The following is a 17,818-nucleotide window of genomic DNA, read 5'->3' as shown; positions in this document are numbered from 1 at the left end:
TGCATCCACACTACTGTTAGGGCCTGGAGGTTGGGACCCGCCCGGGGCATTTTGTGTGGCTGACCTACAAAATGCAGACCTTAAGGGCTAGGGAACATCTCCTTCAGGAACCACCTCTGATCTGCCTCCATTATTTCATCCTTAATCCATTTTGTTTTCAGCCTGCAGTTTCTACTGGGAAGAGTTGTGTGCCAGGGAAAGCACGCAAGCTCTACCTGTGCGACTTGGGCTCTTTGGGTGTGTCATCACTGATTGACAGAATTGGACATCATGTATGCAACATGCTGGCACACTGCAGACACATTTATTGCTCTCACTTATTCTAAAGCAGTCTTTCTCAAACCCCTAATTCTGATATACAAGATTAAGGGGGAGTAATACGGTGCTTCACAGCTGAGCCCATCAACACCCATTTTACAAGCACTTTATCGCACTCGCTTGGACCCCAAACTCGGGTATTAGCCAATTTTAGAGAATGAGACTTGCTCAACGTCACCAGATAGGTGAGTAGGAAGGCCTAGATTAACCCCAGCTGTGGGCCCAAGTTCTCTTTCTGTTGTATCATGCTGACCACCTACTTTTCAGTCTAGGGAAATGCTTCACTGAATTGCTATGTAGAAAGGAGCTGGAAATGACTTCAGGGTACAAGCTTTATGTATAAAGATCTGCAGTTTACTGAGATGCAACCACCAGGCTGCAAGGATGAGAATAGCTGTCTCCTCCTTTTACTCTCAGTAGCCTTTTTTTTTCTCTTGTTCTAAGCTATAGATTTGACTCATGCTGGTTTATACTTTCAATACATGACAAAAATCCTTCTGACCTTAGGGCAAAAGGCCAGTGCACCTAGTGGATTAGTCCCTGTGCCCTTCCCTGTGGAGCCAGGTTCCTCCCGGGGAGAGGCCAGGCCAGCCGGACTCTTGCATTTTGTTATCAGTGATTCTTTTCCTTTGAGTCACTAACTTAACAATATTTGGGTACCCACTATACACCACCACACATTAGACATAAGGGACATTAACAGTGAGCCTCCAGGAAAATGGGCAAAGAGCCCACTGATGAACCCAGGACTTAGGGTTCTTGCCAGGAGTGACTTGTCTGTGTCGTTTGGGAGGAGGCAGTCTTGCCCCCTTTTGGTAACTGAGTACTAGGTACCGAGTGGGCACTCTAAGAACACAGAACAGGAGGCAGCAACTAATTCACTCATTCAACATCACTTCACTCACCTTGCATAATATAGGTCTCTGAAACTTAAGAGGGGAAAAAAATCAGGTCCATCTGAAAGTGAGAAAACTACAGGAGCATAATGTAGACTGGAGGCCAACTCCTACGAAGTTAACGACATTTTCAGTTCTTTGAAGGTTTGGAGCTTGGTTCATTAAGAAAAACAAAAAAAAAAACGATGCACCTCAGTTGAGTCCATCTCCTCAGAACTGCAGCTAGCCCCAGTCTGTCAGGAAGAGGACACTACAACACCCTAGGAGAAAACACCATCAGGGGGACTGCCTGTATTAACAGAACGGTTTTCATCTCTGATCAACTAACTGGATATTCTAGGAAAACAGTGACACGTTGTGAAGATCTGGCCACAGGGAACCCATTTCATGTATCACTCACCTGATTAGAACAATTAATATTTTAAAGTTTTCGGTTACTGCTCGGTTTACTGAACACTGGCTCCAAAGGCCTGTAGTATCTGGTACCTTTTGAATGAACAGCATGTTTGCTAGTGAGCTACTGTTTACGTGGCTATATCTCTACAAAAATCCTCAGACAACTCTCCCGGAGGCTCTGGTGGATAGTAACATCCAGGGACTATAAACCAGATAAACTTAAAGACATGTTGAGACAATTGTGTTCATCTGCAAAATGCATTATGTTCAGCATGTGTATACCATATATATTTATGACCGTGAACTTATGAGACACCATTTTGGAAGAAAATCACTTTATTCTAATTGATTCACAAACAATAACATCATAAAAGCTTGTATAAGGAGGCCACACAAACATTTGCTCAGCCTCAAACTCATTATCATCTCAATTAACTTCTGTACAGTTACAAACACCCTGTCCATTGCAATTCTGTGGCAAGGAAGCTATTAATGCTGGAGGAGAGGTTTAACTGGTGGTTTTATACTTTACACTTTCAGTAGCACTTATATTTTTATACTAAATTAACATGGTCATGAGAGATGAGTTTCCATATCTTCAATTTGAACTTCATTAGGCTAATCCTGCAAACAAAAAAGGTACATTAGAGGAGCATTTCCTGTATATTCCTAACAAAACAGAAACCCTATCAATTACGAGAGGGAAAAAGCACAGGGTTATTCGTTTCTTTCACAAGTTATTGAAGGCATCCTGCAACCAACAAAACTTCATCTCTGCACTTGTCACAACTTAGAAAAGACAGGGCACATGTACTAAGACAGGGACAGAGTCCTGACACAGAAATACAGCCACTTTGGTACGAGATGTAGCTACATCAAAGAATTCTGATAAACTTGGACATGCATCTCTTACTTTCATGGTTCAACCACCTGATAGGATTAACTTCTCCCCTATGTCCTACCAAAATGAATGTGGGAAAATGAAAATAAGCATTTTAATAGATGGTGAATTCTTAGGTTGATAGGAGGAAATTACGTGAAGACAAGTCGACATTTTGGAGAGCCTAAATCTCAGTGTTCCACTGAGATTTAAAAAAACTTGTCTCTCTCAAATGAGGCGTGTAGAACGACAACATTATCAGAGTCTCTGTGCACTCCTGGACTTTGGTAAAAACGGAATTTTATATTCATAACCTTAAGTCTAGATCACTCACATACAGTTAACCACCATTAAGATCTGGCACACTGATCTATACCTACTTAAGGAAGAATCAGATTCAGAACTGGTAAAATATTAAGTAATGACTAGAAACCTCTGGACTAACTTCTTGTTATAAGTTAGATTTTTTTTTTAGAGTAATTTTAATAAAATCTCCTCTAACTTGTCAGTTTGATTTATTAAACAGACTCCCTACAGGGCCCAGAAGTACCATTAAATGAATAAGCACATGAAAGTTCAATCATGGACTGATATATCACCTACCATTTGCAAATCTGCACTGTTTCAGCACCTCGCTGAAACCCTCACAAAGTTTCAGGTCACCCTGGTTCTGGGCACACTCCAAAAATTGTTTCATCTCATAGTGGCATGGGCCAAACTGCTGCTGCTGCTGCTGGTATGCCGGCTGGATTCCCTGAGGCTCCTGCAAAGGCAGAACATATAGGACCATTTAGAAAGAAAAGCATATTTATACCTGAACAAAGAACAGTATCCATTGTCTTTGAGGTTAACTGGGGAAAGAGAGCTAAACCCAGATGTAAATTAAAGTTTCCATCCAATAACATGGAAAGTGAAAAATTTTCAAGGCAGAAAATGAACTTTAACAATTCCAGATACGATCAGAAAGATTCAAGAACAGAGATGCAAATAAAGTGAAATGGTTACCTGGGCATTTAAAGATGTGATTCAGTGAAGTTTCATGGAGAAAAAAAATGGGACTGTTACAGAAAAATGGATGGATGGATGAAGAGTTTCAAGTACACCAGAAATGCAACAGAATACACACCCATGCTCAGTAGAGAAGAAAATTCACATACCTCAGAAAGAGGGCAGTGGCAAATGTCAGGTAAGAGATCAGAAAGCAAAGAGCTAGTAAAGAGATTTTTTGAACACTTAACTAAGATTGAGACTGAATTAGACAAAATATTTAAAGTAAGGGGAAAATGGCTGTTTTACAGGTTGAATCAGGTTACAACACTGCAATTCTGCTCCTTTGGAAGAAATATAATTTGTATAGTCCTTGCTGATACTGGCCTAAGGTACTAACTCAACTGCCAAATGTGGCTTTTGATAAAACATTTTCTGTTAACAGCACTCTAGCTTCTAAGATTACAGACAGTTCTTACACATATGGAACTTACAAATAACTAGGTTTTCTCATAAAATACACCACTGAAGGGAAACACTGGACAAAATCTTACCTGGTAAGTGATGTCAGGCCTTGCGGGCTCAGCATTACTTCCTCCACTGAAGCCCCCAGTGATGGCATGACCTAATGTGTGGCCAACAGCAGAGCCCACAGCCACACCAGCCGCAGTGGTTGCCATTTGGGCCATCAGACCTGGCTGCCGGGGTGCCGGAGCAGGTGAGCCAACAGCAAATGGTGCAGCTGCTGCTGGAGGCTGAGCTGCTGGCGCTGGCCTGGGCACAGGTCTCATCTGAGGTGCCCGGCTGTGAAAGAAAAGAACAAAAAGTATGAAGTTCCCACTTCTAACCAGGTCTAGAAATTGTCAACTTAAAATAAATTTGTGGGGCAGCTGGATGGCTCAGTTGGTTAGAGCGTGAGCTCTTAACAAGGTTGCTGGTTCAATTCCTGCATGGGATGGTGGACTGTGCCCCCTGCAACTAAAGACTGAAAATGGCAATTGGACTTGGAGCTGAGCTGCGCCCTCCACAACTAGATTGAAGGACGACTTGGAGCTCATGGGCCCTGGAGAAACACACTATTTCCCAATATTCCCCAATAAAAATTAAAAACAAAACAAAACAAAAACTTGTATATTACAATAAACCTCAGGATTTTCATTTTAAATTATTAAACACAAATACTATACACATACAAGAAAACTTTACAGAACACAATTCCCTGTACTATTGTATTGCATAACTTTATCTCTTTAACCTTTTGTTAAGGTTGTAATCACCAACTATAAACTATTTTTTCCTGCTCTTTTGCAACCATTTCCATATAGTCACACAGCCCACAGTACCTTTAAAGAACACAGTTACTCCATTACTTCATAAAAATTGTAAAATATTAAGAGGTTAAAATATCCTTACAGAATTCTCCACGTGGTATTAAATGTTAAGGAAAAAATATCAAGAGAGGGAGAGCATGTTGTGGGATGTCACAATTTTAGGATAGTCAAGAGAAATCTCCCTGAGCTGGTAACATCTGAATGAAGGCCTGCAGATAGTCATCTGGGGAAACAATCTAGTCCAATTCCTTCATTTTACGGATGGAACACTGAAGACCAGTAACTGGAAGTGACTTGCCTGAACTGTTATACCAAAATTAATTTCGATTCTTTCCCGTCTGTAGGGCATTTGGATGCTTTCAACAATTTCACTAATATGTCCAGTCCTGCTTTAAAAATCTTCACCTATATTATCCTCCCTCTGCCTATTTTTCACATTGTTTGCTTGGGTGCTCTTCACCCAAATAAGGGGGGTGAAAAGTTTATAACTTCATCTAGAGTAACTTTATAAAATGTGGTCTGCTGTCCTTTGGATAGAAGTTTCTTTCCATAAGCGAACCCATTCCCTACACTGCTAGCACACCGAACACAATTCATCTTAGTCCAGAAAAGCAATGTGGTACTATACTAAATGTACTATACTTGGTCATCTAAAAACTAGGGTCTGAGATCTGGCTTTCCTCTTACTGGAGACATGGCCGTTTAGACAAGACACTTATTCTGAGTCTCCAGTTTCTTTATTTCTGTAAAATAGGAATAACATCGATCTCTAGGGTTATCATGAGGTAACTGGAAGTACTTTTTAAAAGTACTTCATTAACTAGAAAATGTCATGTACACGTGCACAAATGTACACATACGGCCTTAGTGACCGTGTTCCCTACTATACCCAACCCCTGGAACACTCACTGCTCATGGCAGGTGCTCAAAGATTATTCACTGAATTGAAATTCGATCATTTTCCCGATTATATTACCCTTCTTCTACATTTTCTTTGGTACTTTTGACGTTTCAGCGGTTTACACTTACAAAACGTCCACTTCTTTTTACAACTTGACTGTTGCAACTTAAAATGAGCTATGAGGTATTTTAAGCAATAATTCATGGGCATTAGAAAGTTTGCCACTAACGGGAAATCTAGCCAAGGCCCGTTTACAAAGTGCTTGCGACGGGCGGAGAATGGTCCACGCCGCGTCGGCCTTCAGACGCCCTAGTCGCGGCCTCCGCCAGCTTCCGCCCCGCCGCGCCGAACGCCTAGCGCGGCCTCCCTGCGTCACGGCGCCGGCAGGGCCCCAAACCCCGCGGTGGCCTCACCTGGCCGGAGGGGCTATGCGGGAGGTCCGGCTTCGGCTTCCACGCGGCATCGCAGCTGCGCGACGGCTCGGCGTCTACAAAGTAGAGACTCAGAGGAGAACTCCGCGGCGAACTCGGCGGCTTCCGCTGAACTGGAGAGCGGAAGACAGGGGGCGGGGCTGGCCTCAGCGCGCAACCAATCAGCGCACGGCCAGAGGCCTTCCGTCGTACGATGTCTCCGCGGGTACTGAAGGTCACTGGAATAGCAGAACGACATGTCGGCACGTTGTCGTAAGCAGTTGGTGACAGGAGCTGGGCGTCCCGGCTGTTTAGAAAACCGGAAGTGCTTGCGGATTCCCGGCAAACCATTCGTCCGAACCTAGCATGAGTCAGAACTGCTAGCAGTGTGCTTCCTAGAGCAGAAGGACCGTCGCTGCTTCCTTCAAACATTTGTGTTAACATGTTAGGTCAAATGCAACTTTGAGAGTCAGATCTCTGGCGTAATTACTACTGGACCTGCCGCAAGTTGCTTATTTGGATAAATTTTTTTTTTGAGACACAGCGCGCACGTAATCTGAACTGAAGGAAGGACGTTGAAAACTACTCAGGGAACTTCAGTTCTGTTTATTTTCCTTCTCTTGGATCTAGTCAACAAAAGTTAAATTGAGGCAGTAATAGGGCCTTACATTTATGTATTACTATACATTTTCACCCCCCATTCCGTGTATATTATAGAATTTCTGCCTATAATTGGGATAGTATTCATTCACTGATACCTAAACAAAAATGTTCTGAATGATATACAAGTGCTAGCTAGGTTCTGGAAATATAGCACCAAATAAAACGAGGCTATTCTTTCAAGGTTCAAATTCAGGGAGGGGAGACACAACGCCTATATAAATCAGGTGATGGTGACATGAAGCAACAAACAGCAGGGTAAGAGAGATAGGAAGTTAGGTGAGAGAGAACAGGACTCTTTGAAGACGCGTTTCAACAGTCCTTGAAGTGGGGAAGCAAGCCCATGTGTTTATCAAGAGTAAGAGCATTTCAGGCAGAGGGAACAACTGCAAAGGGCCCAAGGGTCTGTTTTAATACTAGTTAGTGTGAAATGCTTTTAACAGTAACATTTTAGAGCTTCTTTAGAGCAGTAGGGGAAAAGTTGACTAGTGGCATTTCATGGGAGGCTTCATGAGATGGTCCTTGGGGATGAGGTGGGATTTATGGAGGAGAGAAAGCAGAGGTGGAACCTCCATTTCTACTTGGATGTTCATCAGAAATTTCCTCCTTCTACTAGAGGTAGCAGAGTTTAATACAGCCTTTTCAGCAACAGCAGATGTTTGTGGAACTGAGGGGTAAATAATGCAAAAACTTTTCGTGAAAAACAAAGTTTTATTTTCCCAGGACTTCTTAAAGAAAGGTTTATAAGTGATAAGACTTTATAAATACTTGCCTTTGGATCATTTATAAGCAGAGATGGAGAAAAGGAATCTTATAAAGGATGCCTTGGCACAAGAGCTTAGAGGGAGTAGAACTTTGGACAATCAAGACAGACAGGCATCCAGACCAGAACAGAGACCATTTTAATCATATTTGGCTAAGCATTAATTCCTAAATTGAAGAGAGAATATTAGATGTTTGTACAATATTATTTTGTGATACTAAAAGATTGGAAACAACCTAAATTTCTATTAGTAGAATACCGGTTTAAAAATTATGCACATTCACACAATATGTGGCTATAAAAAAGAATAAAGAAGCTTCTCTATGTATTGATGTGAAATGATTTCCAAAATAAACTATCAGGGGGGAAAGCAAGGGGCAGAATTGAGTATAGTGTGCTATTATTTGTGTAAAATAGAAAAGACCATATTGCATATGCATAAAATCACTGCAGCTGGTAACACTGCTTGCCTTCAGGCAATAGGACTGAGTGGCTGTGGCACAGGGGTGGGACTTTTAATGATAACATGGTCTGTCTTTTGGATTTTGAAAGAGTTAATGTATTCCTGTTACTCAAAACCAAATTAAGAACATGTAAAAGGTTAATTAAAACTAGTAACAACAAAAAAAGTGGGAACTGAAAATAAATACCACATTCTGCTACATATCATTTGTAGTTCACTGGAGAGATGTGCTGAATGAAATTCACTCTTTAGTAAAATTTATGTAACTTCTCATTCTATAGTGATTTCAGTCATTCTCAACAAATTTTCTTATGGTGACCAAAATTTGAACAAGAAACTCTTACAGGCATAATTACAGATATTTGACACAGACATTTGGCTAAACAGACTCTTGATAATTGCATTAAAAATTCTACTCAAATTAGGCAGTAGATAACAGAAGTTTAAAATTGTACAAAGCCTGTTCCAGAAATTTCATGTCTAGGAATTTAAGAAACAGTCATGTACAAGTATGTGGAAATAAACTATAAAGATGTTCAACAAAATGTATAAAGTAGGAAAAACCTGTAAACAACCTAAGCGTCCTACAATATAGACTTACTTAAATAAGTTATGATACACACATATGATAAGATGCTGTGCGGCCATTTAAATGTTATGAAAGAATATTTGGCATGAAAGGTATTTTTCACAATATGTTAAATGAAAGAGCACTTTACAAAATAGTATACATAATATGTTCATATTTTGAGAACACTTATATATTTTAAAGACTAGCATTATATATACCCAAGGAGTGACATTAGCCATTGGGTAGTGATTTCTTCCTTTTTTTAACTTCGTCCATATTTTCCAACTTTCCTACAATGAACATACTTACAAAAATTAAACATACCATGGTGGTTTAAAATATGTCTACAAATTGACTTTCCTTTCAAAAGGTGGAGCTTGATTCCTCTCCCTTTGAGTGGATTTAAAAAAGCAGAGACTAGGTCATAAAAGGTACTGTGGCTTCCTCCTTGCTTACTCTCTCAGATCACTTACTCTGGGGAAAGTCAGCTGTCACATCATGAGGACACTCACTCAGCCTAATGGAGGATCTCATGTGGCAAAAAAGTGAAGCCTTCTGCCAGCAGACATCTGAGTAAGCACCATCTTGGAAGTAGCCTTCCAATGATTGTAGTCTTAGCCAACAGTCTGACTGCAACCTCATGAGAGACACTGAGCTAGAACCATCCAGTTGAGCCACTTGTGAATTCCTGACCTACAAAAACTGAGATAATAAGTATTTGTTGTTTTAAGCCACTAGGTTTTGGAGTAATTTATTACACAGCAATAGTAACTAATACATGATTTCTACAATCACTATATTTAAATTGTAAAAGTTTTAGTATCTAAAATAAGCAAAATCTAGTTAGAACATGTTACAGAGTTGCTTTAACATGGCTTATATCTGTCTAAGTATGCTGTACTTTACAACAGGAATTTTTTGTTGGGGGGGGGTAGGGGAACAGGACTTTATTGGGGAACAGTGTGTACTTCCAGGACTTTTATTTTCCAAGTCAAGTTGTTGTCCTTTCAATCTTAGCTGTGGAGGGTGCTGTTCAGCTTCAAGTTGTTGTCCTTTCAGTCTTAGTTGTGCAGGGCACAGCTCAGCTCTAGGTCCAGTTGCCGTTGCTAGTTGCAGGGGGTGCAGCCCACCATCCCTTGTGGGAGTCGAACCGGCAACCTTGTGGTTGAGAGGACGCGCTCCAACCAACTGAGCCATCTGGGAGCTCAGCAGCAGCTCAGCTCAAGGTGCCGTGTTCAATCTTAGTTGCAGGGGGTGGAGCCCACCATCTCTTGTGGGACTCAAGGAGTTGAACTGGCAACCTTGTGGTTGAGAGCCCACTGGCCCATGTGGGAATCGAACCGGCAGCCTTCAGAGTTAGGAGCATGGAGCTCCAACTGCCTGAGCAACAGGGCCGGCCCCTACAGCAGGAATTTTATAGGAACTGAGATGTTTCAGACATTAAGGTTCTTACACTGTTTTTTGTTTGTTTTGGATAACTAAAATATACTTATAACAGTGCCTTGCACTTATCAGACAAAAAGAATGAATGAATGCTTTTAACTGTTCACCTAAAAGTACAAAATGCTATATGAACAAGTAGTTAAGTGATATTTATATGAAGTTCTATAGGACTTCAAAGGAATTCAACGTGGATGAAGGCTTCTGGAAGAAAGTGCCACTTAATAAGTATAGGTGGAATTAGTTTCAGGATTCAAATTATAAAGGGGGAAAGGGCATGCTAAATAGGACAGCACAGATTCAAATGAAGAAGCATAATTATGGTGAGTTTAGAGGACGAAAGACCAATGTCAAGAACCAGTGTATTTTTGGAAGTTGTAGGTCAAAACTTAAGAAAATCCAATAGATGATTCCAATATAAGGAATATAGGCTTTTACCCTATAAGGTTAGAGAAGTCATTGAGGGTTTTATATGATAAAATGGTCTTCAGGTAGATTAATCTAGACATACTGTCTGAGACATAGCAGAGGGACACTAGGGGTAAGGAAAAAAGTCCTGAAGGCTAAGACAGTGGCAGTGGAAACATTACTAATTATTTGAGTGACTATTATATACCGACACTAAGAGCTTTACATACATTATTCCATTTATGCCTTACAAGAACTCTTAAAATAGGTACTGTATTATCCCCATTTTTCTAGGTAAAGAAACATGCTTAGAGTTTAAGCAAATTGCCCAAGTCAATAGAGTTGTTTGACTCCAAAGCCAGGACTCCTACCATACCACACTGCCTGGATCTTGGGAGAGATTTTAAAGGAATTAGACGCAGTGATTGAAATCATTTAAGACTTTGTGACTAGAGAGAAAGGAAAGGAGGGTAAGCTTAAAAATAGTTACCATTTATTGAATACCTATTATGTGCTCTTAACTGTGTCAGATGTTTTATATATTTTATCTGTAATCCACAGTTTGGCAAGATAATCCAATATTATTCCCATCTTAACAAGTGAGAAACCTGAAGCTTGGTGGAACTTGAAAGGAGTTATCACTCAGAAGTTTGTTGACAGCCAGAGCAATGAAGAGACATAGCTGGGATTAAAATTTGGGGTGCTCCTTCCAGTACACCACCCTTTTCTCCTAACCAAGGATTCACCACTGGATGCAGACTAAAGATAAAGGAAAACTACCCTGCCATATTCTGCATAATTTTTTAACTAAAACTCAACTCTTGTTCTTGGACATGGAGTTTGTGGGAGGTTCTGAACCACAGATCATTGTCTACAGTTGAGGAAAGCTGTGATACCGGAAGGAGTGAATGCTTCATTGTACCTGTTATGCTGGTTTTCTTGTTTTTTTTCCCCTTCTTCCACCTCTTCCCACTCTGGTTCAAGCCCCTGTTTCTCAGTCAAGTTGTGTAGGACACAGCTCCCTGGCCCATGCTGGTATTATGAGCCTTGCACTCCACCTGACTAAGGCAGTGGGTCACCAGTCGAAGGTCTGCAGCTCAGAGCAGCTCGCTGCTGGCTGCTCACAATGGCTGCCAGCCACTCACACTGGCCACTGGCCGCTCATGGCAGCACACAGTAGCCCAGCTCCAGGGAGAGTCATTGTTCACAATCTTAGCTATAGAGGGCGAGTTCACTGGCCCTTGTGGGAATCGAACTGGAGACCTGGCTTTAGGAACATGGCGCTCCAATCACCTAAGCCACGGAGCGAGCCCTATGCTGGTCTTCTTTCTAACCAGCTGTGTGACCTCTGGAAAGTAATGTGAACTCTCTGAGCCTCAAGAATCCCCTTTATAAAATGGCACAACAGCCTCTACCTCAAAAGGATTGTCATAGGATCAGTAGTGTCGAGAACCTAGGAACTAAGTTCAACAGACACTATTATTTAAAATATTCCTATTTTGACAAACATATTAAACCTACACAGTAGTCTCTGACACTTGGGTTGAAATCTTGTATAAATTCCTTTGTTCTCTCATTCATCTTTGTGACCTCTTCTTCACACATTTGAAAACAACTCAAATATTTGTGGACTTGAAAAGTTATAATTAAAAACAAAAACCCAGAAGAGTTAAAATGCCATTCTTGCTGTTTCTTTTAATTAAAAACCCTAAAAAGGCATACCCACTTGGATGTTACAATTAACAGTCATTAAGGAAGACACTGCAGGAGAGTGATGTGGAAAAGAAATTGTTGACCAACACGGATTCTCTCCCCCTTAGAACTACAGTTACGGCGGGAGTCAGCGAAAATACTTTTATCAGGTCTTTTGGGTATCCTGTAGAAAATCAGACAAAAACAAGTCAGGTATTCTCTTTAGTCCGAGCATAAGCACTGGAAGTAAATTCCTCACTTGTATTTTTTAAAAAGGTATTTCCCAGCGCCTTCTCTACCCAACTGCAGAATTCCAACAGGTATAGTTTTCCACCATTCCAACCACAGTCAGGAGATAAGCTGAGGGCGGGAATCCAGCTATGACTACCGTCATAGCCGGACAATCAGCTCTAATGCGTCTTTTGGAGCAAAAATTAATACAAGACTATAAGACCCGATCTTATATTAATTTTTGCTCCAAAAGACGCATTAGAGCTGATTGTCCGGGTAAACGGAGTAGCTAACACGGGACTGCCTCAAATGGGGGCGACTGTGCCCGGGTGAAATAGCAGGAGAACTACGGGAGCGAAGCCCAGGGGTGGCCCACGGTGCTCACGCGGCTACCCACGGCCCTGACCGGTCGCGGCCGTACGCACCAGCGTTCAGGTGAGGCGAGAGCGCGGCCGGGGCTGCTGCTGGCGCTGGCGACGCTTGCGCTGGCCGTTGAGGAGCTTCTGTGCGATTTTGCGCTCGTGGCCACCAGGCACTGGCCAATTGGTGCGGAGTTCCCGCTCGCGCCGAGTCCGGCCCTTACTGCGCCCAGCACCGCAGGCCGGGAAGTCACACAGGTAATCGACGCAGTCGTACAGCTCCTCTTCTGAGCTCACCGCCTCCGGCCGCGGCGGTTGGGCCTGAGCCTGGGTCCTAGGAATGGCCAGGTCCATTGCGCCAGGCAGCCCCGCGGCCCGCCCGCGCGCTGGCGGACGCCTGTGGATGGCCTCTGCCCTGTCCCGCACTACAATTGGCTCCGTCAGAGGGGGCGGAGCCTAATCCTGACGTCACAGAGCCGGGGTCTTGCCCGCGCGAGGCTTCTGCACTCGGTTGCTAGGAACCGTGACTTCCTTTCCAGGGCACTTGTGCCACCGGCCGAGAAGGCAAAATCTGACTGAGCACTTCAGTGTTTATGGCGGCCAGAAATGGGAAACTATCCAGGTGTCTAACAGTGAGGGACTGCTTAAAGAAAATGTAGGGCTGTGCATTCCTCCAGAGGACTTTTATCAGCAATAAACATTTTGTTACTATTTGATGACATGAGAAAGGGCTCAATAATGATGTAAACCGAAGAATTCGCTTCTGAAGACATGCCCGTAGTAGCCCAGTAACGTATTTTTAAAACACATCTGTTTATGAAAGACTGAAAGGAAATCCATCATAACTCTAAAAGTATTTCTGGCTGGTAGAGCTATACATTAGTTCTTTTTCCTTTTCTCAAGTCCATGTTTTTGATAAGGAGTAGGTGTTAATTGTATTAAGAGCCATTAAGAAGGAAAAGTCACCCTGACTGCTGCAAGAACCAGAACCGCGCAATTTCGGACTGTCCGTGGGTGCCCACGACCTGGCTCAGGAGGCATAAGTGTGACAACTTTATGGCGCCAGCAGTTTGGGATGAGGGGGGAAGAGTCTGAGAAGCTCAGTTGGGAAACCAGCAGGAGTCCAGCATCCCACTGGCTGCGCCTGGCCCGCCATCATGGGGGACGGTCCTCCATCAGAGCAGCAGAGAGGAAGCTGAACAGAGCTCAGAAAAGGTCAGTTTTACGTCTTGGTGTAGAATTAACCCCTGGTCGTTCGCAGAATGTAAAAATAATTTACGAGACTACAAAAGTAAGCACAGATATATTGAAAGTCAAAAAACGGAAAAAGAGAGTTCTGTTTGGAACTGGCAGAAGTTTGCCAGCGCAGTCTGATGGAGACAGCTGCGGAGACGGGTAAGAGAGAGATACTGGAAAATGGAGTTTAGCCAGGGTAGAGTCTTATGGGGAAGAGCTGCACCCATGAGAAGGAGTGCTGGGGTTTTATATTTTTCCATGCTGGATGTTGGGTGCTTGTCAGCTTGCAGGGGAGTGGGGGAGGGGGCTGCAATCCTGTTCCCATCTATGATGGATGTCAGCTTGTAGGGAATTGCTACTGCAATTGGGAACTGTTCTGTTCCCATCCATGATGGGTGGTTGTTAGGTTGCAGGGGGTTGTCGTTGCAATTGAGAATCGTTCTGTTCTCACCTATGAGGGATGTAAGACACTTGTGAGCTTGCAGGTGCAGTGCTATCCAGGGGACTCAGAGCCCAGTGGTTAACAGTTTAAGCTCATTCCTGTTAGCCCACAAGCTCACTCCTGTTAACTCTTTGCCTGCCCCATCCTGCCAGCTCACAAGCCCTCTGCTGTTAACTCTTTGTCTCATTAGTTTACACCTCTGGAGGTATGCTGCACTGCAGAGTGGGGGTCATTACCGCTTCACCCAGGCTCTGCTGTGATTCCCAGGTCTAATTACTGCTTCCTTAAATGCTGTTCTCAAGGAATTATTTCAAATACTTTTTTCTTGGTTTGGTTTAACTATGTAGATGAAAAAAGGGGTTCTATGAAAATTAACCTCATGGAGTGATCTGATCATAAACTTTTAACTGGCCAGGTCATGGTGAATAGCCATGCCCCAGGCATACAACTTTTTAGTAAAAGTTTTATATTTGCCTTAAGCAAGCCCAGTCAATTGTTTCTGTGCATCTAGGTTAACACAGCTTTGAAATAAGCTGTAACCACCCTCACCAGAGAACATAATTTTAACTATCCTGTAATCCACTCCTTTCCTTTCTTCTCCCACCTCCACGTAACCTTCCTTAAATTCCCTCTTTAATTTCAAATGCATAAAAAAAGAAAAAGAAAAAAAAAAAACTACAAAATTTATTCTCCAGAGTATTTGACATCTTGCTCCTGGACATTTTCATCAGTTTGGCTCAAATAAACTCATAAAAATTCTCTGGATGTTTCTCATCTTGATAAGTAGCACAAATAATTCTCTTGCCACAAGAGTTGCAACTACCACCTTGGGAATTTTTTTTTTATTAGATGGAAAAGAATTCTCTACTTAAATAAAAATTTTAAAAGAGGACTTTGGTATTTGATCTTGCTATGACCAAATTGCCGATTTGAGTTTTTTCTTCTGCACTATGAAGCCTTATCCCTGGTGAGGCATGGCCTACATATTGCCCTCTAAGAGCAATTTTGGTGGTTCCTTAAATTAACAAATCCCAGGAGAGTGTTCTTAATTAAACACCGGAGGGGATTTTCTCTTATACCCACACGTCTTACATCTGCTACTGGGAAAAAGAAACTAATGTTTATCCCTATACCACTCTCGCATATATTATCTCTTTCCAAAAAATCTCTCTAGGCTTTGTCCTTATGAAAATATTCAGACATTCTCAAAAGTGAAAAGAATAGAATGTAAGGGTAAAATTCAGTAAATCAATAACACAGTTGGACTTAGTGAGTTTGCAGTTTGACTCACTGCATAGCTTGCTATTTACCACCTGTAATTAGACTTAGTTTGCAGTTAGATCCATCCTAATATTCAGCTGTTTGCTCTTTGTCTCTCCCCTCACTGATTAACTTAAGAACTCTATTCCCTTTCTCAAGGCTACCCATACCTCGTGAATACATTTAATTAACAAAATCCTAAACAGAAAAGAGCAATTTCTTAATCCTCAGGCGCCCGGACACTGAAATACAACTTACAACTCCCTTGTAGTTTTTACTAGTGATGCATAGTCTCAGGCCGTGGTGGCCGAGTCCGAGTCTGGAGTCCAGAGGTAACATTGTCTTCAAACAGACCAGACCCCAGGAAGGATGTCAGCCCTCAAATCTGCCTGACCGACTCCCCCTTTCCTATATAAGACAATGCTAACCTGGAGTTAGGTGCAGCTTCCACTCTGAGTGTCTGCCATGGCAAACTTCTTTCTGCCAGTATTTCTCTTAACCCTCTGTCACGCGGGGTGACCTGCGGGGTCTCTGCTCCCGCTCCCCACACTAGAATGCAGGATATGGTGAGGCCAAAAAGGAACACCCACGGAGCCATAGGTAGGGGAGTCATATCACTATGGTCTCACTGGAGGCTGGATTCACATGATATGCAACCTGCTGTCCGCTTTTCTGCCAACCGACCGATGACTCTCCTCGAATCTCCTCGACTCAACTCCCCAACATAGCTGCGGCAGTTATGTTAGTGGCCAATGGCTCAATGGTTACAGCTGACAGCCAACTAGCCACAGCTGATGGCCATCTACTACCCGAGCCAGCACCTTTCCACGTGAGGCCGAGAGCCTGGAAACTGCTCTCTGGGGCTCTGTCCCCACACCCTCTGCCCCAGCAACACCCCCCACCCCCACCCCTCGCTGGTACTTCTCTCCTTACTACCTGGCTGCCACTTGCTTCCTAACTTTAATAAAACTTTCTTGCTCTCCCACTTTGTAGAGTCTGTGAATGTTTTCACCTTCTGCGAATAACCAGGGGTTAATTCCACACCAGGAGATAGAACAGTGAATGCCTGTGTCCCATCACATGGATTCAACAATTATCAAGATCCTGTCACATTTGCTTTATGTATTCCATTCTGTTTTCCTCTGTTGTAGCATTTTAGGTAAAATTGCAGACCTTATGTCATTTCACCCTTCTATCTCAACATACAGTTCTAAAAACTAGATGTTGCTTATATAACTACAATGCCATTTTCACATCTGACAAAGTCAACCGGTCCTGTTATTATCTAATACCCAGCTCAGAATCAAATTTCTCTGATTGTCTAAAAGACATCAGAATATGAGGTCTGACAGTTAAGTTCACAGACTTGTTGCAACAATGTTGCTAACCTTTTTTGATATCAGAGGGATTACTCATTATGAATTTTTACCAACTGAACAAACAATTAACCAAGTTTACTATTTGGAAGTGTTGAAAAGGCTGCGTGAAAAAGTTAGACGACCTGAACTTTTCACCAACAATTCATGGCTCTTCCATTACAACAATGTACCAGCTCACATGGCACTGTCTGTGAGGGAGTTTTTAGCTGGTGAACAAGTAACTGTATTGGAACACCCTCCCTACTCACCTGACCTGACCCCCAATGACTTCTTTCTTTACCCAAAGGTAAAGGAAATATTGAAAGGAAGACATTTTGATGACATTCAGGACAGGAAGGGTAATACGATGACAGCTCTGATGGCCATTCCATAAAAAGAGTTCCAAAATTGCTTTGAAGGGTGGACTAGGCACTGGTGTCAGTGCATAGCTTCCCAAGGGGAGTACTTCAAAGGTGACCATAGTGGTATGTAACACTTTTTCTAGGATGAGTTTGTGAACTAAATTGTCAGACCTTGTACATATAACTCAGAATACACAATATCTACACATGCAATGTACTTTTATGGCTTTTAAGTCTCTTATATTATAGCAGTCTTCCTGTCCTTTTCATTTTTCTGACATTGACTTACTGCAGAAATCTGGTCAGCTATCCTACAAAATTCCCCACTTTGTGGATTTTTCTGCTTCCTTGTGTTGTCATTTAATTTGTTCCTCTCTCCCCCATATTTCCTGAAATTTGAGGTTATGTCTAGAGGCTTGTTTATACTCAGATTAAATTTTGGGGGCAAGAAAAC

The 17,818-nt window shown here is 42.4% G+C and overlaps 2 protein-coding genes across 3 annotated transcripts; both read right to left on the bottom strand.

Annotated features, from left to right (window-relative positions):
- Window positions 1-1,928: 1,928 nt before the first annotated feature.
- Window positions 1,929-6,264, bottom strand: CHCHD2 (coiled-coil-helix-coiled-coil-helix domain containing 2). Its single transcript, XM_019719097.2, has 4 exons — window positions 6,123-6,264; window positions 4,032-4,281; window positions 3,094-3,253; window positions 1,929-2,234 (listed from the first exon to the last, which is right to left on the bottom strand). Exons 1-4 carry the CDS (start codon window positions 6,170-6,172, stop codon window positions 2,224-2,226), a joined length of 471 nt encoding a protein of 156 aa, XP_019574656.1. The 5' UTR covers window positions 6,173-6,264; the 3' UTR covers window positions 1,929-2,223.
- NUPR2 (nuclear protein 2, transcriptional regulator) lies at window positions 6,220-13,155 on the bottom strand. Of its 2 annotated transcripts, none has more exons than XM_074328494.2 (2): window positions 12,773-13,155; window positions 6,220-6,358 (listed from the first exon to the last, which is right to left on the bottom strand). In XM_074328494.2, the coding sequence occupies exon 1, from the start codon at window positions 13,058-13,060 to the stop codon at window positions 12,779-12,781; it is 282 nt and encodes a 93-aa protein (XP_074184595.1). In that variant the 5' UTR covers window positions 13,061-13,155; the 3' UTR covers window positions 6,220-6,358; window positions 12,773-12,778. The 2 variants fall into 2 exon arrangements, with proteins under 2 accessions (XP_074184595.1, XP_019574662.1); XM_019719103.3 differs by lacking the exon at window positions 6,220-6,358 and adding an exon at window positions 12,094-12,300 and having other exon boundaries at window positions 12,773-13,149.
- Between the last annotated feature and the right edge of the window lie 4,663 nt (window positions 13,156-17,818).

Source organism: Rhinolophus sinicus, chromosome 3 (assembly GCF_057876585.1).
Source record: "Rhinolophus sinicus isolate RSI-liver-muscle chromosome 3, RSI-T2T, whole genome shotgun sequence".
NCBI classification, from domain to species: Eukaryota; Metazoa; Chordata; class Mammalia; order Chiroptera; family Rhinolophidae; genus Rhinolophus; species Rhinolophus sinicus.
This window is presented reverse-complemented; position numbering and strand designations above follow the sequence as displayed.

Excerpts from the sequence above, each read along its gene's own strand:
- CHCHD2 (XM_019719097.2), bottom strand. The coding sequence starts at position 6,172 with ATGCCGCGTGGAAGCCGAAGCCGGACCTCCCGCATAGCCCCTCCGGCC. Across the intron at positions 4,282-6,122 it reads CGCATAGCCCCTCCGGCCAG|CCGGGCACCTCAGATGAGAC; the intron begins GTGAGGCCACCG and ends TTTCTTTCACAG. Across the intron at positions 3,254-4,031 it reads GGCCTGACATCACTTACCAG|GAGCCTCAGGGAATCCAGCC; the intron begins GTAAGATTTTGT and ends CTGCCTTTGCAG.
- NUPR2 (XM_074328494.2), bottom strand. The coding sequence starts at position 13,060 with ATGGACCTGGCCATTCCTAGGACCCAGGCTCAGGCCCAACCGCCGCGG.